Source organism: Balaenoptera physalus, assembly GCF_965194825.1.
Source record: "Balaenoptera physalus genome assembly, chromosome: 5".
NCBI lineage: Eukaryota > Metazoa > Chordata > Mammalia > Artiodactyla > Balaenopteridae > Balaenoptera > Balaenoptera physalus.
Window position 1 is genome coordinate 105688578 of NC_138884.1, and position 20038 is coordinate 105708615.

At 44.4% G+C, this 20038-nt stretch overlaps 1 protein-coding gene across 6 annotated transcripts in view; it reads left to right on the forward strand.

Annotated features, from left to right (window-relative positions):
* Positions 1-20038, forward strand: part of FAM184B (family with sequence similarity 184 member B) — a 123454-nt gene that overhangs the window by 88240 nt on the left and 15176 nt on the right. For all 6 annotated transcript variants that reach the window (XM_082462621.1, XM_082462622.1, XM_082462625.1 and 3 more), the window contains exons 9-12: positions 7768-7897; positions 8703-8915; positions 15901-16054; positions 19419-19582. In XM_082462621.1, coding sequence (XP_082318747.1) covers positions 7768-7897; positions 8703-8915; positions 15901-16054; positions 19419-19582 — 661 coding nt within the window. The remainder of the gene's footprint in view (positions 1-7767; positions 7898-8702; positions 8916-15900; positions 16055-19418; positions 19583-20038) is intronic.

Genomic DNA, 20038 nt, shown 5'->3' on the forward strand with positions numbered 1-20038 from the left:
TTAGGATATGAGGGAATTTGGGGCAATAAAATGGAGTAAGAGAGGGGAATTCCCATTAGTGGTGTTCCAGGGAATAATGATGATGATGAAAATTGAATATTTACTGAATGTTGGATTAACCCATTTCATATTCATTAGGTAGACACCATTATTGAAGTACTTCATTTTATTTTATTTTTTAAAAAATTTATTTATTTATTTTTGGCTGTGTTGGGTCTTTGCTGCTGCGCGTGGGCTTTCTCTAGCTGTGGCAAGCTGGGGCTACTCTTCATTGCGATGCGCGGACTTCTCATTGCAGTGGCTTCTCTTGTTGTGGAGCATGGGCTCTAGGCTCGCGGGCTTCAGTATTTGTGGCACGTGGGCTCAGTAGTTATGGCTTACAGGCTCTAGAGCGCAGGCTCAGTAGTTGTGGCACGCGGGCTTAGTTGCTCCATGGCATGTGGGATCTTCCCAGACCAGGGCTCAAACCCGTGTCCCCTGCATTGGCAGGTGGATTCTTAATCACTGCACCACCCGGGAAGTCCCTGAAGTACTTCATTTTAAAGATGAGGGAAACTGAAGAACAGAGAGGTTCAGTAACTTGCCCATCTGCTCACACTGCCAGTAGATGGTAGGATCCAGATGATAGTTTCTCTGGCTCCAGAACTCATGCTTTTAACTACATCTCAACTTAGGGCAGCTGTTCTTATATGCCACATGAAGTTCCACAGTTTTTCTACTTTTCCAAGGTCACTCTCTCCTTTAATACTCAATAATAAGGACTGAAACTTCCACTTCCAGGCATGACAGGGTAACTGGTACTAGACTTGCCCTCGTTCTGTAAACAACTATAAACTGAGCAAAATATATGAGACAGCTCTTTTGAGTAATAGGACAATATGCAGAGAAGGACCATGTCCTTCAGAAGGGAAACATGAGTTGAATCCCATAATCACCCCACATTTGCTCCTGCCTCTCTCCCTGGGGACAGTGCCAACCACAGTGCAGAGGATTGGAGGCAAGCTGAGCTGAGCAGGCAGATGTCAGGGCTCAGGGCTGCTAAAGCAGCTGGACTTTGTAAGGTAGGGTACCAAAAGAGAGGATCCTATGTGGGGGGGATAGAGGGCAGAAATCTATGAGAGTTTTCCATAGGTCCTTGCCAGGGGCTTGAGTGAGCATGAACAAGATGAGACTCCACGAGGCCTAGGAGTGTGCTGCTGCCATGGTGCTGAGGAAAATGAAGATACCAGAGATGCAATGCTAGCAGACATTGGAGTCTCAGCTCAGCCAGAATAAAAAAGCCTTTCTGAGCTCTCTGAGCATTTAGTTGAGACCTCAGAAAAGTAAGACTTTAGGAGTAAGAAACATACCCCATAGGGTAAGGGCCATACCCTAGAACAAAGGACAATGTTGAAATATACATGCTCTAACAAAAGACAAATCCCAGCATAAAAGGATCAGAAAGAGCCTTCAGTAATTTAACTGGCTGTCATAACAAAACTCAACACTTTTGAAAGGAATTCATAATACAGACTCCCTACATTGTATTATCCACAATATTGAGCATTTGATGAAAACATTATGAGACATGGAAGGAAGCAGAACAGTGCAACCTGTAATCAAGAAAAAAATCAGCCAATAAAGCCTAAAATGACCTAGATATTGGAATTAGCAGCCAAGGACTTGAAAGCAGTTGTATGAGCTATGTTCAGGGACATAAAGGAAAAGATTGTTATAATGAGTGAACAAATAGGGAATTTCAGCAGAGAAATGAAAACCTTGAAACAAACGGAAATTCTAAAACTGTAAAGTACAATATCCATAATGAAAACCTCATTGGATGGGCTTAACAGCAAGTTAAAACCATGAAAGAAAAGTTAGTGGCTTGAAGACAGATCAGTAGAAACTGTCTTGTTCAGAGAATTAGGGGAAAAAAGATTTTTTAAAAATGAAGAGATTCTTCGTGACTTGTGGGACAATATGAAATGGTCTAATATGCATGTGTTTGGAGCCCAAGAGAATAAAGGGAAAGAAAATGGAGGAGGAAAAAATATTTGGAAAAATAATGACTGAAAATTCCCCCAAACTGGTGTGGGACATCAACTTACATACTCAAGAAGCTCCGTGAACTCCCCACAGAATAAATCCAAAGATAACAATGCCTGGCTACACCACAGAAAATCTGCTGAAAAAAAATATATCCCCCCAAAATCTTAAAGCAATCAGCTTTTTAAAAAGACAAATTACATACAGGGGACAGTTGACTTTTCATAAATACTGATGGCAATTGACTTCTCATCAGCCTTCCAGCCTTATTTTCTTCTGAAAGCCAGAAAACTATGGAGCAATATCATTAAAGTACTAAAAGGAAAAAAACCCCACAATCTGTCAAGTCCAAATTTTAAATCCAGTGAAAATATCCTTCAAAAATGAGACTGAAATAGAACATTTTCAGGTATATAAAAGCTAAGAGAATTTTTCACCAGCTAAGCTGCAGTATGATAAATGGCAATGGAATTTATTGAAGCTGAAAGGAAATTATACCAAATTTAAACTTGGATCTACAGGAGAAAACGAAGAGCATCAGAAATGGTAAATGTATAGGTAAATATAACAAACTACTGTTTTTCCTTCTCTTAATTTCTTTAAAAGACATCTAACAGCTTGATAATAATAATAAAAGAAACATTGTATTATGGAGTTCATAATGCATGTAGTTGAATAATATATGACCACACTAGCGCAAAGAACAGGGATTAATGGAGTTATTGTGTTATAAGGGACTTATATGAAGAGGTGAAATATTAACTCTAAGTAGGCTGTGATAAGTTAAGGATAGAAATTGTAATCCATAGAGCAACATTAAACATGAATACAAAGAAGAGCTAAAAAAAATCCAATAAAAGAACTAAAATGGAATCCTAAAATATATTTGTCAGGTAAGAAGATAGAAAAAGAAGAACAGAGGAACAATAAGAAAAATGATTGGGCAAATAGAAAACAAATAGGAAGATGTAGACTTAAACCCAGTCATTTCAATAATTACTATGTAAATGAAACAAAGACATCAGTAAAAAGAAAGAGATTGCCAGAGAGGGTAAAAAGATAAGACATTACTATATGCTGTCTGCAAGAGAGATATTTAAGCATAAAGACACTGTTATTGGCTGAATTGTGCCCCGCCCCCCAAATTCATATGTTGCGGCCCTAACCCCCAATATGTTAGAATGTGAATGTATTTAGAGATAGGGCTTTAAATAGATGATTGAGTTAAATGGGGTCATCAGATTGACCCTCACCCAGTATGTCCTTATAAGAAGAGGAGATTAGCACACTGGTAATGCCAACAGAGGGACAATCACATGGGGACACAAGGTGAAGGAAGTTAGCTATCTGCAAGCTTCAGAAGAATAGAAGCCTTAGAAGAAGGTTTAGCGAAACCAAACCTGCTGACACGATCATGGACTTCGAGCCTTCAGAAGTACGAGAAAATGAGTTTCTGCTTTTTAAGCAACCCAGTCTGTGGTATTTTGCATGGCAGCCCTAATACAGGCACAGATAGGTTTGAAGGTAAAAGGGTAGGGGTAGACATACCATGCAAATATGAAACATAAGGATGCTAATGTGGCTATATTCATATCACAGTAGACTTCAGAACAAGGAGTATTATCAGGGATTAAAATGGGATATTTCATAATGGTAAAGGGGTCAATTCATCTGGAGGACATAACAACCCTAAATCTGTATTACCTAATAACAAAGCTTTAAAAATAATGAAGCAAATACTGAGAGAACTAAAGGGAGAAATTCTCAATCACATTTGGAGATTTTGACACCCTTTTCTGAGTATTTGATTGAATGATTAGACTAATATCAGTAAGGACACAGAAGATTTGAACTACACTTTAACTAAATCTAATTGATACGTATAGACAATATGCTGAACGACTGCAGAATAAAGTTTTTTCAAGGCACCTAAAACATTCAGCAATATAGACAAACTAATATTCTTCATGAATGCAAAATCCTCAACAAAATGTTTGAAAATAAAATCAAGCAATATATAAAAAGAATAATACATCATGACCAAGTAGAATTTATCCCAGGAATGCGTGGTTGGTTTAACATTTGAATGGCAATCATGTAATTCATCACATTAAAAAATAAAGGGAAAAAAGAATCATATCGGAACTTCCCTGGTGGCTCAGTGGTTAAGAATCCGCCTGCCAGCGCAGGGGACACAGGGTCGAGCCCTGGTCCAGGAAGATCCCACATGTCACAGAGCAACTAAGTTTGTGCGCCACAACTACTCAGCCTGCGCTCTAGAGTCCGTGAGCCACAACTGCTGAGCCCGAGTGCCACAACTACTGAAGCCCGCGTGCCTAGAGCCCGTGCTCTGCAACAAGAGAAGCCACCCAGTGAGAAGGCCGCGAACCTCAGTGAAGAGTAACCCCTGCTCGCCGCAACTAGAGAAAAGCCTGCGTGCAGCAACAAAGACCCAAGGAAGCCAAAAATAAAAATAAATTAATTAATTAAAAAAATTATTTAAAAAAAAGAATCATATCAATAGATGCACAAAAGCATTTGACAAAATTTAACATCCTTTTGTGATAAAAACTCTTCAGTCCATGAATAGAAGAGAATTTCTTCACCCTGAAAAAGATCATCTATGATAAACTATGTAAACATGCATAATGGTGAAATGTTGAACACGTTCCTCCTAAAATTTGGAACAAGGCAAAAATTCTGCTTTCACTACCTAACATTGTCGTGAAGGTCCTAGCCAGTCCTATAAAGCAAGAAAAAGAGCTACAAATTAGAAAGGAAGAATAAATCTTCCTTTAAATAAGGAATAAATCTTTATTTACAGACAGAATGATCATGATTGAAATATTCAATGTTGTTAAGATCTCAATTTACTCTGAATTGAGCTATAGACTCAGTTCAATCCCATATAAAATCCCAATAGCTCTATTTGTAGGAATAAATAAGCTGTTCTGAATATTGATATGGAAAAGCAAAGGACCTAGATAAAAGAAGAATCTTGAAGAACATAGCTGGAGGACTCAGGCTTTCCTGATTTTAAGACATTATGAAGCTAGAGTAATAAAGACTATATGGTATCAGTATATAGATAGACAAATATATCCATGAAAAACAATGAAGGTTCTGGAAATAGACCTGCACAAAGATGTTAGATTAATTTTTCTTAAAGGTGCTGAGGCAATTTAATAGGGAGAGGAAAAGTTTTTCAACGAATGGTGTTGGAACTGGATAAACATATGAGAAGAAATAAACTTCAACCTCTACCTCACCCCGTGCATAAAAATTAATTTGAGATGTTCCATAGATCTAAACATAAAGTTAAAACTATAATACATAGGAGAATATCTTTGAAAATTTGGGGTAGGAAATGATTTCTTAGGACATGAAAATACTAATCATCAAAAACAATTGATAAATTGGTCTTCATCTAAATTAAAATTTATGCTCATTAAAAAAATGCCAGTGAGAAAATGAATAGACAAGCCACAGACCTATAAATCAACAATAAAAAGACAAGCGTATTTTTTAAATGGACAAAATGCTTGAACAGACACTTCCATAAAAAAGATATATGAATGGCCCATAAGCACATGAATATGTACTCAACATCATTAGTCATCAGTGAAGTGCAACTTAAAACCAAAAGGAAATACCATTTCCCACCTACCAGAATGGCTAAAATTAAAAGACTGACAGCACAAAATGTTGGCAGTGATGTAGAGTGATTGGAACTCTCATGCATTGCTCCTGGGAGTGTAAAATGGTACAACCACTTTGGAAAACCATTTGATAGTTTCCTAAAAAATTAAGCATATACCTACCAGCAATTCCAATTCTAGGTATTTAAGCAAAAGAAATGGAAACATATATCCACAAAAATATTTGTACAAGAATATTTCTAACAGCTTTATTCATAATAATCCAGAAGTGAAAGCAGCTGAAATGCTGTTTATCAGTAGGAAAATGGATACACAAATCATGGTGTATTCAGGTAATGAAATACTACTCAGCAGCCAAAAGTATGAACTACTGACATTTGCAACAATGTGGTTGAATTCCAGAGACATTATGGAGTACCACGTGATTCTATTTGTATGACGCTTAAGATCAGGCAAAACTAATCTATGGTGATGGAAATCAAAGCGTTGGCTGCCTGTGGATGGTGGATTGACTGGAAGAGGGTGCAGGGAAGTTTTTGGGTAATGGACACGTTCTATATTTTGATTGGGGTGTTGTTTTTATGGTTGTGTGTATTTGTCAAAACTCATTGAATTGTACACATAATTTCAATACTGTAAAATTTACCTCAATAAAACATTTTTTAAAATAATAACTGAGCCCTGGGAGAAAGTCTGGTCCTCTCCCCAGGGAAAGTTTACCTGTTCCACACATCCGGCCTGGTAGTGTCACTTACCATTCTTGCTCTAGACTGCTTCACTGTTTATCACCTCTGGCTTCTCCTAACCAGAGCTCAGACCAAGGTATCTCCCCTTTATTGTTCCTTAAATATGGTTATGTTTAGCATAGCTTCCAAAAGTTTGAGGATAACCTAAGAGAATTAGGATGCAGAGAAAGAAAACTTCTCACTTTATTAAATGTTTGATTAATTTTTTATGTGATTATTACTATGTGCCAGACGTAGTGTTAAGCATTTTTTAAGATATTTACTCTATTAAGCTTTGTAACAATCTGTGTGAAAGGTACTATTATTAACCCCATGTTATGGGAGAGGAAACCCAGACACTTTGAAGAGCTCAGCCAAGGTCACATAACCAGTGTAGTAGAGCTGGAATTTGAACCTGGGCGATCTGGCTCTAGTGTCCATGCTCTTAACCACTTTGCTGTGCTGCCCTTAGTATCCTGCCCTTCTTTTCAAGGGTCCCCTCTGTCCATGTTGCTGGGCCTTTTCACCTCTGCCAAGCCAGAGTCCTTCTTATCATGGCCTTTCTTCACAGTCCAGGGCCCTAACTCCCTAACCTCTGGTCCTGTGGCCTGATGTCTGCCAGAGGAAGCAAAACGTCATTGAGTCCCAGCAACCTTGGCACAGATGCCCACCATGTGGCATCCTTTTGCACTGTTAAACAGGATAAATACTTAACTTTACAATCTCAACCAATCACATTTGAATTTCTCAGCTGGTTTAAAAGCACAGAACTGAGTACAGGAAAGTCTCCTCCAAAAATATTTCTCAGCATCTCTTCTAGAATGCAGAAACTACTGGAGCTTTAAACCAGCATTGTCTTGTTCTTGCTACACACACAAAAAGGCCTATTTATAATCCTCCTATCTATAGCTGGGAACAGCCAGTAAAAGTTTTTTGAGTGTGCTTTGAAAAGTGTAAAGTACTGTATTCAAGTAAAGCATCATTGTTTTGTTATTTTTTCCCATATGCAGGAAAAGTTGTGAAATTAGACCACAGAGACCTCTTCTTTTGAAGCCCCCAGGGACCCCATATAAGTAACTCTAAGCTCTCAGTCATTCTGACAGTTAATCATCATTTATTAAGCACCCACTAGAACAGATACTGGGTGATTCCAGCTGAATCTTGACAGTATCCCAAGTGCAATAGCACTGAGAATTTGTAGTCAAGTGGCTTTTTAAAGTCCAAGTGAGATGTCTCTCATTCCACTAGCCGCCATCGGAGCTCCCTCCTCCCAGCCCGAGTGGCTGAGATGTTATCAGGGTGACCATGTCATTTCCAGCCTGGGATCTGTTGTGATTTTGACCTCCATATCTTCAAAGGATCGAAGTGCCCCTCAAGGAGGGAGGTGACCTGCAGCCTCCGCTGGGCTCTTTGCTGAAGGAGAAGGCACCGGAAATCCAGCGTCTGCAGGAGGAGTGGCAGAGCCAGAAGGCCAGATTGCAAGCCCAGGTAGAAGGACAGCCGTGGTGGGGATGCACCCTCATGCTGAGTGAGACCCTACCTCTTCCTTATTCTTGCAGACAACCTTGCAAATGCATGCAGTGCCTGATTCTTGTTCAAGCTGGGGAGGGTATTCCAGGTCCAGGGCGAGGTGGGATTCTTGATTCTGTTTGTTTATTCATTCAACACCTGCTATGGCTCCTGAGCACCTGCTAGGAGCCTGGAACTCTTCTGAGTGCTTGGATATCGTCAGTGAACAAACCAGACAAAAGTCCTGCATTACAGGGCTTGTATTTTAGCAGAGGATGTAGATACAGACAAAAAATACTAGACATAAGAAATAAGCAAAGCACATAGTATATTAGAAAATGTTAAGGGCTTCAGGAAAAAGAAAAAACAGAGCAGGATGAAGGAGATTGGGAAGCTGTCTGGTGATGAGAGGGTGCGTATAATGCCAAATAGGGTTGTCAGGGAAAACTTCTGTAAGAAAGCGAGATTTGGGCACGGGGGGGCATGCAAGGGAGGCCGCTGTGTAGAACTTTGGAGGGTTTTCTGGTCTCTTGATTTCTCTTGGGTGGCATACGTTCCAGCCCTTCTTCCCTGTTCCCTGGCATCCATGGCTCTAGCTGAGGAGCCCCCAGGAGGGCTGGCTGTCCCCGGATTCTTTACGCTTGCAGCTTCTACCCCCCTCAGAGTTCCCTTGGGTAGAGGAGGCTCAGCTGGGCTGCAGAGATGTTCAGAAAGCTTTTATGTTTAAAGAAAATCCCAGGCGTGGTGAGGGGCACAGCCTGAGGTCGGATGCTCTGGCGGGCAGGTCTCGCAGATGCAGCAGGCTCTGGAGCAGTGCACCAGCAACTACAGGGAGGACCTGCGGGAACTCAGGCAGCTGTCCGACTGCGAGCGGGAGCAGCTGCGGCGCGAGCTCCAGGAGACCGTCCAGCAGAATCAGGTGGCGAAAGCTCAGCTCGAGGCCGCCCACCAGCGAGCACTCCGCATGCTCGAGAAGGCCAAACACCAGGAAGTCAAGGTAAGGGTGCTAACGATGACGTCCACTAACTAGGACCGAGCACTTGCTGTGCAAGCATCTGCTCGGCGATTTATGAGGTGCCTTACGTACATTATCTCCAGTCCCCACAATCATCTTACGAGGTCATTATTATCATATTCTCTTTTTCTGGATGAGGAAAGAGGCTCAGAGAGGTTCAGTAACTTGCTCAGGGTCACACAGCTAGTAAGTGGCAAGACAAGGATTCAGACTCAGGTCCCTTGGGCTTCTGGTACTGCTTTTCCCCATCTGCCCATGATCTTGATATCGTAAGACCAACTTTCTTTCATGACTTGGGCAATGTTATGTATGATGTGTGCTAAGGGGTCAGGCTCAGCCTGGCAGCTAAAAAGAGGAGAGCAGCCCAGAGTTGAGAAACACCAGCTCAGTAGAAAAAGACCTTCCAAAGGGCTTGGAAAGCAATGATGAGGTGGTCAGGCCCTCGGCGATGTGTAATCAGCAGGGAGGTTCAGGCACCTTTCACCTGTCACCTCTACCTTCTGCTTTCTCAGAAGGCCTTCCCTCCCTGCTCTCTCAGGAGATGGGCTCCTACTCTTACTGCTACAGATAGCACACTGTCACCACAGGCTTCACACAGCGGGCTGGCTTCACACGCTAATTCCCTCTTTATATGATCAAATTCACCAAACTGGAAGCCCCCTGAAGCCAGGAACCATCTCTACCTGTCCATTACTGAATCCTCTCCTAGCTCATAGTACTCAAGGGTCTCACTGAATTAAAGCCTCAAGTTTAATTTCCCCTTCTATAAATTGGGGATATTGAGACCCACTTCTTTGAGATGTCAAGATGATTGAATGAAAAAACGTGGGAGTACTGGTTTTAAGGTGGCAAAATAAAGACTTTTGAATTCTTTCCTATTGGAAATGCTCTAAAAAAGCAATGAAGACACACAGCAGAAGCATATTCTGTTCAGATGAAGCTGGGAGACATCTGTACCCTTGAACCACAATACATGAGGACAGGAAACAAATGGAGACATGGTATATGACCTTGCAGAGCAGAGAGGCTCAAACCACAGTGCCTGAAGACAGAGAAGGACGAGAATCAAGCTGACAGTGGAACTCAGAGAAGCCAGGAATTGGAGGCACCAGTTGAAACAGAAGGCAAGAGTGAAGTGGAGAGTATGACTCACCTAGAAGCCCAGATTCCCAGCTCACCCAGCACAGTCAGCCAATTACCTCTGTCTTATTTAAGGACAAGAGATTGGGGTGGGGGGCAGCGATCCCTGGGTAAACTAAGCCAGAGAGACTCTGAATTAGGAAGTACCAGTCACAGAGGCTGGGATGAGGCTTGCATCTGAGACTAAGTTTAGGTGAAAATCTGTGTACTGAACCATTAGGTGGACTACAGTCACCTCTGTCACACCCCCAGCAATGCTTTCTCTGCTCAGCTCCAGAAAACAAGCAGCTAGAACCTAGATCCCCAGAGGAACTCACCATCCAACAGATGCCCACCTGCCACACCACCCCAGGCACAGATGGAACTTCTGATTATCACCCACTCTTAAATATGAAGAGACAGCAGAAGATTACTAAACTTTCGAGGAAGTCTCTAATGGGAGAGTGGGAATCCAAGATTATCAAGAGGAAAAGAATGAACTCAGAGGAAATGGCTAATGCGGGGAACAGAAAAAAAAAATTCAATGAGGATTGATATCCTCAGAATTAAGAGATTAGATTTGCATCCATGAAACAAGGACAACATGTTATTTGCAAAGGAGGGGGCAATTAGAGCAAGAAAGAGTTCTTGTTAAATAAAAAACAGGATAGCAGAACACTTAAAAATCAGTAAATGAGTTGAAATATAGAAAATGAAGAAACCTTCCAGACAGCAAAGTAGAAAGACAAAGAAATGGATGATGGGAGAGAAGGAACCAGAAATGTAGAAACACAATCCAGGAGGCTGATATCTAGCAAATAGGGGTTCCAGAAAGAGATCATGGAGGGGAGGAGGTTTTCAAAGAAATAACAGAATGAAATTCCTATAAGGAAATGAAAAAGACCCGACCCAGGCTTGTCTTGAAACTTCAGAACACCAAGGAAACAAAAGAAATTCTAAAAGCTCCCAACGAGGAAAATTGATACCAGACTCAAAGTACTTGAATCCAAATGTGATCAGACATCTCAACAGCAACAGGGAAGCAAGAAGATCATGAAGCAATTCTGAGAAATTCAATTAAAACCATTAGCAAGGGTGAAAATTGAATAAAAATATATCAGACAAATGAAATATTAGGAAGTTTCCCTTCTGTTATCAGTTTATGCTTCTCAGCTCTCAATTTATGCCTCCCAGCTCTTGATGCCTGCTTGCGAGAATGATCTGGATTCTTTAAGCATTCCTCCTCCTTTACAGAGAGCACAGTGTTAAGCTTTGTCAGTAGGAGGCGCTGGAGGCACCTTGCAGGAAGAAGGAGGCTTCTCTTCCTGGTTCTGGCAGTTGCATTTTTGCTCTGTTTCTGGCTTCTGTTGCACAGTTGAACAGCGTCCTGAGTGTGTGAGGACCTTGGGTGATACTCTGCCCCAGTGACTTCACGGTGATCTCATAGCCCTGGTCCAGGCCCAGTGACTACCATCCTGTGGTCTCCCGATGTGGACACCACAGACTCCATCCTCACGCCTGCGCACCCTGACTCTTTCTGGGCTCCTGCCTGTTGGCTGCTGTTGCCTGCACCCCAGAAGTTTGTTTCTTGCAACCCTCCCAAGGCAAACACTGTTCACTCTGGCCCTCATGCCTGCATTGGTGCCCCCGTTCCCTCTGGGCACCTGCCCATCTGTGGCTCACCAGCACTGTGGAAGGTTGCTTCTGCTTGGCTCTGGCCTGGGCAACCTGGTGATCTCCATCCGTGAGCTGCCACCACACCTTCTCCAGCAAGGTCTGGATCCCAGGCTGGGGAAGGGCTCCCCCTTCCAAGCTTTCCCTTTCTTGAATGCTCTCCCTCAGCCTCAGGATACCCTTCAGAGCTCTCTTTGCATCTTTATAGTTACTCTCCTATCAGATCTTAATAGTTCTTTAGATTCAGTTTCCCTTGTTTAAATTACTGTGTGGTTTCTGTCTCCTGCTGGACCCATACATCTTCCATACACTTTTCCTTAGGAAGTTCCTTGAAGAATATCCCACCAAAACAAGGGAGCAAATCAAGAAAGAGGACATAAAAGGGATCTAGGCTACAGAGAATCCAACACAGGAGAAGGAAGGTTTTAGGAGCCCAGCTATGCCACTGGCTGAGGGAACAACTCAGTCTAGACTGGAGCATGATGATTGAGGGCTCTAGAAGAGATGCCTCCGAGGAAAAATAGACCTGATGGTTTCTCTGACCGATTCGGCCATGTGAACAATTGTAGTGAAAGTATTTTACAAAGCTTTTAGAGGTTGTAGGAAGACTTAGCCAACTATCCAAAGAAAACTAAGCAAATTAAATATGCAGTAGTTATTAATGCAAGGAAAAACAAAACTTTGTATAAGGTAGATTTTAATAATTATAGTTCATTTAACTCAGCAGTAAATGGTATTTACTCACAAGAAGGATAAATACTGAATATATTTTACTGTATTTAAAAAAGCAATATAACTGTATATAAGGAATGGAAGGGGAAGATGTATGAGACCAAAATCCTCATCCACCATAATGGGAAGACAGTTCATAATTTCTAAAATAATCAGGATAGAGCAGAAGGAAGGTACTATCTTGTTAATGGTGGTAAATATCAGAAGAAAGACCTAAAAGAGCTGCCAGTGGCTGCCTCCAGTGGGCAGGATGCAGAAGGAGGAAGAAGGAGGGCTAGGAGGTGCTGGTTTTCCTTTTTTGAAAATATTATTTGGCTCTTTATACTACATGCATGTATTGCCCCAATAAAAATATAAAATAGGCTTTTTAAAGAAAGAAAAGAAAAAAGAAATGAGATCATGCAGTGTGGACTACTTGGCACTTAGTAGGTGTTCAAAATTTGTGAGTTCTGGGACTTCCCTGGTGGCGCAGGGGCTAAGAATCCGCCTGCCAATGCAGGGGACACGGGTTCAAGCCCTGGTCCAGGAAGTTCCCACGTGCTGCGGAGCAACTAAGCCCATGCGCCACAACTACTGAGCCTGTGCTCTAGAGCCTGTGAGCCACAACTACTGAGCCCGTGAGCCACAACTACTGAAGCCCACGTGCCTAGAGCCCGTGCTCCGCAACAAGAGAAGCCACCACAATGAGAAGCCACCGCAATGAGAAGTCCACGCACGGCAGTGAAGAGTAGCCCCCGCTCACCGCAACTGGAGAAAGCCCGCACGCAGCAATGGAGACGCAATGCAGCCAAAAATAAATAAATAAATAAATTTATAAAATTTGTGAGTTCCTTTTCTTCCTTTATTCTCTTAAATCTTTTTCCAGGTTGGCTTGCAATCTATAAGGGCTCAGGCTGCCGAGATTCCCAGGTTATTCGCTGCTGGGTCACGCCAGCCTTTGGGTTGGCCTGAGCTTTACCCCTCCAGGCTTAAGGCCTCAATCCCCTGCAGGAGGCAGAGGAAGCACAGAGGGCTGGCCCACCTGCAAGGGGGGTGTCCCAGGGACTCCGATTGATTGGAGGGAGGAGGATCTGGTGGTGAGAGAGGGGGAGAGTGCTCTGCCCACTGGGGGGACCCTGCGGTTCTAAGCCCCAGTCCCTGGTCACCATGGAACCAGATTCACGGGGCCTTTATTGCTGGCTCCAGTCTGCATGGGATGGTTCCAGAATGAGACAAAAGAGACAGGTTGTAGTTCTCATTGGAGATGGCAGACATCTGGTCATTCCTAACACAGGATAGTGATTAAGAGTGGGATGCCTGGGTTCAAATCCTGGGCCTGCCACTTAAGAGGAAAGGGAGCTTAGGCTTCCTTGTGCCTCAGGTTCCTCATTCATAAAATGATGGCTAATAGTACCATACAGGACCACTGAGAGCGTCAAAAGAGATAATCCACGTAAAGTGCTTAGAACAGTACATGACTGGATAACAGCTTGTCTTAGTCTGTTCAGGCTGCTCTAACAGAATAACATAGGCTGAGTGGCTTATAAACAACAGAAATTTATTTCCCACAGTTCTGGAGGCTGGAAGTCCAAGTCTCAGACTCGGACAGATTTGGGATCCGTTGAGAGCCTGCTTCCTGGCTCATAGATGGCCATCTTCTCACTATAACCTTACATGGCAGAAGAGGAAGGGGGCTCTCTCTGAGGTCTCTTGTGTAAGGGCACTAATCCCATTCATGAGGGCTCCACCATCACAACCTAAGCACCTCCCAGAGGCCTCACCTCCTAATTCCATCACATGGGGGAATAGGTTTCAACATATGAATTTTGGGGGTGGGGGAACACAAACATTCAGTCCATAGAAGAGCTCAGTTTTAAGAAGATCCACTCTTCTTACTCATTGATTCTGCAGGTATTTATTGAGCATTTACCTTGAGCTACCATCGTGCTGAGCTCAGGAAATACAAAGATGATTAACACAGTCTGCCTTTATGGAGCTCACCTCTAAGGGGAAAGGCAGCCACTCAAACAGGTTGCTTTAATTGGAGCCATGAGTAAATTGGAGCCATGAGATGGCTGCCCGTGGTATTTTGGGAGCACAGGGGAAGGAGACTTTATATAGGATGGAACATGGAGAGTTGGGGGTGAAGTCAGGCCGCTTAGGAGGCCCCAAACCAGCCACAACAAGAGCAAGGCAAACAAGAGGCTAGAGCAGTTTGCCAGGGATGAGTGTCTGACTTGATATAAAATCTGGTGGCTAAACCCTGAATGGTCTTCACTGCCAAGGGCTTCTGAGCCAGAAGGCAGGAAGGGCTGGCCTGAAGACGCCGGGTCAGAGTGAGAGAGTTTGGCTCCATCTTTTACAAACCTTTGCTTCAATCTCTCCATTCACATTCCCCAAGGGATAAAAAGGTCACCAGTTGGAGTTCTCTGAGCCTTGCAGCAAGTGCAAGAGGAGGAAAGTATCGGAGAGTTTGAAAAGTGCGAGACTTTTCTGTCTTATTAAATAAACTCACCAGGGGATGACTGAGTTTCCCATGAGAGGAATAAGACCGTTTTTCCCCATGAGAGGAATAAAACCGTTTTTCCCCATTTGCTGGGGAGCAGCAAAGCAAAGACGCTGCTGCCTTCAGGTAGCTGCCTTGTCTGCTCACCCCTAATGGGAGCCTCATGCATTTGCTGCAGTCCTATTTCTCATTGTTCCCAGGGGCTGCATGAGGGAGTGGGTAGGGCTTGGGCCCTGGGCACCGCTGCCCATGGGTCACAATCCTGCCCCCACCATTACCTGTCTTCAGTCATGGCACTTCACCTTTCTGAGCTTGTTTCCTCCTAATCCTGCATCTTTTCTGTGTGACCTTGGGAAAGCTAATTCATCCCTCCCAGCCTCAGTTTCCTCACCTGAAAAGTGGTGTGTGATACTGGAACTCTCTGTTGCAAAAAAAAATAGAAACTATTAGTTTCTTACTGCTGCTGTAGCAAAATTACCACAAACTTGGTGGCTGAACACAGCACAAGTTTATTATCTGACAGTTCTGGAAGTCGGAAGTCAGAAATCCTAAAATCAAGGTGTTGGCAGGGCTGTGTCCCTTCTAAGGGCCGTATAGGGGAGAACGTGTTTTCTTGCTTTTCCTATAGCCAGTGTCTGTCTGTCTCTTTCCTGCTCTCTTCCTCCTAACACCAAATTCCCAACGATTGGCCCAGCTTGGAACAGGTGTCCACTCTGGTCCAGTCAGCTGTGAACAGGGGTTAGGTTCACACAGCACAAAATGGCTGCTATGGCCAGGCCATCACTGTCATTCCAGATGGGCAGGGGAGCATTTGCTGTAGCCTGATAAGCTCTTCATCAGGGAGTGGCAAGTGCTCGGGGGTGGGGGTGCCCAGCACAGAGGAAGAGCTAGACAAAAGGGACAGGTCTCCCCTCTGTGCCCACTTGCATGCCTCCTTCCTCCCACTTTTGCCCACAGGCCACAGAGGAGCGCTTGAAGAAGGAATCCAGCCACAGCCTCCAGATCCAGCGCCAGGCGCACCGGCTAGAGCTACAGGCCTTGGAGGAGAAGGCCCAGCAAGAGCTCCAGGGAGAGCTGGAGAGGATGCAGGCTCAGCAGGCGCTGTTGCTAGGTATGCAGCCCGCTGTGCACCCAGCAGGGTTCACACGCGGAAACCAGGGGCAGCAGGGGGCCCAGGGGTAAGGGCCAGGGTGACTCTTCTGGCTCTGATGCCAACAAGATGTGAGATGTGGGACAGGTTGCCCTCAGCCTCATTTTCCTTTTCTATCAAGTGGAGTTACACTTGTTCTTCCATCATAGAAGCATTGTATGGATTTGATGAGATATTAAATATAAAATGCTTAGCATATAGCATGAGCCCAGTGAGTGCAGATAATATCATCGTCATTACTGAACATAAGCCAGATCTCTGAGCCTTCGTGAGAGTTTCATGAGATAACCTCAAACGCTCATTTCTGAAGATTTCTGCAAATCTGGGGGACTTAGGCCCCCAGGCTCCTGGCTGTTCCCTGTCCCCCCATTATCCCCAGCAGGAAACTCACCTCCTTTTCAGTTTCCACAGCAAAAACCTGTCACACAAAGCATTCTGGAAGTTTCCAGAGGCAGTAAAGATCTCCAAAGCTAAATTGCCTGAGCTTGAAGTCTGACTCCAGTGCTCACTAGCTGTGTGACCTCAGGCGAGTTGCTTAACTGCTCTGTGATGCAGTTGCTTATCTGTAAAATGGGAATAATAATAGTAACCACCTCATTGGGCTGTTATTAGAATTATGTGAGTATATACATGGGAAGAAGAGAGCCTGGTACACGGTAAATGCTATGTACATGTTCACTGTCATTATTGTTGAATATTCCAACTTTGCATGGCTAACTCTAAGGGCCTCTCTCCATTTTTGTAGATCACCTCTCTCCCTCATTTTCTCTTTTACTCTCATCTTCTTTTTCACTCTTAAGAGCAAGACCAATGCCCTCCTTATTTTCATGCCTAGCATTAAAGACCATATTGACCTTTTAAAATATTTCTTCAAACCCAGACTGGGCTCTCCTTAAGAGAATTCTGGGAAGAGCATTTCCTTTACCTCCGTAAGTGAATATGTTCTACCTGCTGCTTGGTTGAGTTATCATTATACAGTATGTCCTGTTCACTGCATGTCAGCACGTCAGCTCTGCATGTTTCCGGATGAAGGAGAGAGAGAGTGAGAGAGTCCCACAGATTTCCTAGGTAGCAGCTACCCTGGAATGAGGCGGCCGCGTGGGAAATGCTAAAGTTAGCAGCACCTAAAGGAGACGCATTATACAAGATAAAACCTGGGTTGTACCACCTGTCTCAGGAACAAGACTCCCCAGATTGAGATCAGGCTGGACACCCCTGGTGATTTCAACACCCCACAGCAGCCATCCCTGCTGCCCCTTCCCTGGCCCCTCTGACCCCACAGCAGCCCGGTCCTTACCTGGATGAAAGATTCAGGAGGGACCCTGGGGACAGACGGGGATGCTCAGCACGAGTCCCAGGAAGAAGGGGCCTTGTGGACTCTGCAGTGATGATAGCAAGCTGTAGGCCTTGTGGGTGGCATTGGGTGGGTGGGAGCACGGACCACCACAGGTGATATTAGAAATTCCTTGTTACTCCTATTCCAGCATCTGGAGAGACACACCTGACCTGCAGTATAGGTCAGTGTGTGAGGGGCAAAGAGTTTGAGTGTCCACCAGATTACCTGACATACTGGGGTGGGGACCCAGACATGCTGGATGAATAGGTGGATGGGCAGGTGGTTGAGTGGGTGGGTGGACAGATGGATGGATGAGTGGGTGGATGGATGGTGGGATAGTATGAGAGAAGAGGGGCAGGTAATGAATGAACTGTCTGTAGTTCCTGCTTTGCTAAAGGGTTTTATTGCACATATTTTTGTGATAAAGGATTTCAGAAATTGGGTTGTGTTTAAACTATAGAAATCACTCTAATAAAATCAAGTAAAATTTTCAACATAATAGCATCAGAATCCATTAAACTTTTATATGTGTTTAAATACTGTCCTTTTCAGAGAACCTTAGTAAACTTATGGGAAATCTCTTACAACTGATACGCTTTCACAATATCATTGATTTTCACTCTAAACATCATTTATTTATTTTACAAATATATGTTGAGCACTTGCTTTGTACCACGGCCTGTACTGGGTATCTTATGGCCTCTAGGATTATTGGAACAATGTTTCAAAAGTAATTTGCAATAACTAAAATATGGTCTCAGAAGTCCATAATAGAAAATAAAGTATCAAATTTGCTAGCACTTGAAAATCATCTTCTCTTTAAAAATTAATAGCTCGGACTTCCATGGTGGCACAGTGGTTAAGAAACCGCCTGCCAATGCAGGGGACACGGGTTTGAGCCCTGGTCTGGGAAGATCCCACATGCCGCGGAGCAACTAAGCCCGTGCACTACAGCTACTGAGCCTGCGCTCTAGGGCCCGTGAGCCACAACTACTGCAGCCCGCGTGCTTAGAGCCTGTGCTCCACAACAAAGCCACCGCAATGAGAAGCCCGTGCACCGCAACAAAGAGTAGCCCCCGCTCGCCGCAACTAGAGAAAGCCCACGGGCAGCAACAAAGACCCAACGCAGCCAAAAAATAAATTAATAAATTTATTAATAGCTCACTGAATAGTGTCTACTCCATCAGAAAATATTCTTTTTGAAATGATTCTTTTCTTTGCCTTTTGATCATGCTGGTAAGTGTTACACTATCAGAAATCACCTACCATCCTCAGAGGAGAAATTCGAGTTTCTGGCTGTACTGGTCCCTGAGTTAAGGAGGGCGTGTACATTTCTCCTGAATGATTCTGGTTTTAATCATGATCCTGTTGGGATGACATGCCATCTCCCGCCTTCACAATCCAGCTGGGACCTTACATCCATGAGAAGTAGAACCTGTGAATGTTTCGTCTCCTTAAGTATTGGCACAAATGTCAACATTTCCGATTTGAGACCCGCACCCCCAGAAGAGGCCACTGGGTCATTTGCTAATTCCCTGTTCTTCTTAGTTTTCTGACTTGGTGCTGAGGCCAAGTGTTGCCTCGGGGTTCAGCTCTGGACCCAGGCTGTCCCACCCTAACCCACCACCCGTCCTAACTAACCAGCAATGGCGAAGCAGGTGGTCCCAGGGGAAGAAGAACCACGGGAAGTGTTGAATCCTGACTCTACCACTTATTGGCAGTGTGGCTCTGGGCTACTTACTCAGCTTCTCTGAGGCTCTGTTCCCTCGTCATAAAATGGGAGGGATAATGCTGGATAGGATGGTAGTAGGGCTTAACTGAGGACAGTTTTCAAGGGTTTAGCACATTTAGTGCTCTGTACATGGTATTGTTGTTACTGTTCTCTTGAAGCACGTAAGTAAGTTTGGGGAACTCGAACCAGCGCCTGCAGCAGCTCCCCACTCCAGCCCACCCCAGACCCCTGACCTTCCGCTGCTCTTCTTTTTGCAGAGTCCCTGAGGCAGGAGCTGGCGGGGCAGCGGGCTGCCTGCTCTGAGCACCGGAAGGACTTGGAGGCGCTGCGGGCGGAGCTGAGGGCCCCGGGCAGTGTGGCCAGGCGACAGGCCATCACCCCGTGTCCAGGGGACAGCGAGGACCGTGCCGGCACTGCAGAGGTCAGCACCCCTGCCCTGCCCATGCCACACCCTTCTTGGAGCAGTGTCAGGGAGAGGCTCTGGGTGCTCGGTCACCCCCTGTCTGAAGGGGGGAAGAGCCTCTCTTTCCACAGGCCTGGGGGACACTTGATGAGCCTGCAGTCTCCCATCTTTGGAAAGCAAAGACAAGTTTTAAGTGCAGCGTGTTATTTTAAATTCAGATGCAATGGGATCTCAGGGTGTTGGTGCCAGACAGGGTCCGTCCTGTAGACCTGCAGAGAGTTTCTCAAAGCACCTCCCCAGACAGACTCCCTGTCTAGACCTCCCTGTTCCTGTGAGGACAGGTGAGCTTGTCACCAAAGGTCAGTGCTGACTCTCCTTGAACTTTCTGGTCAGACTCGGCCCATCATCCCCCTCCTTGCCCTCCATAATTCCTACCTTGCTGGGTAGCACAGGGACTTCCTAACAACCCAGGCA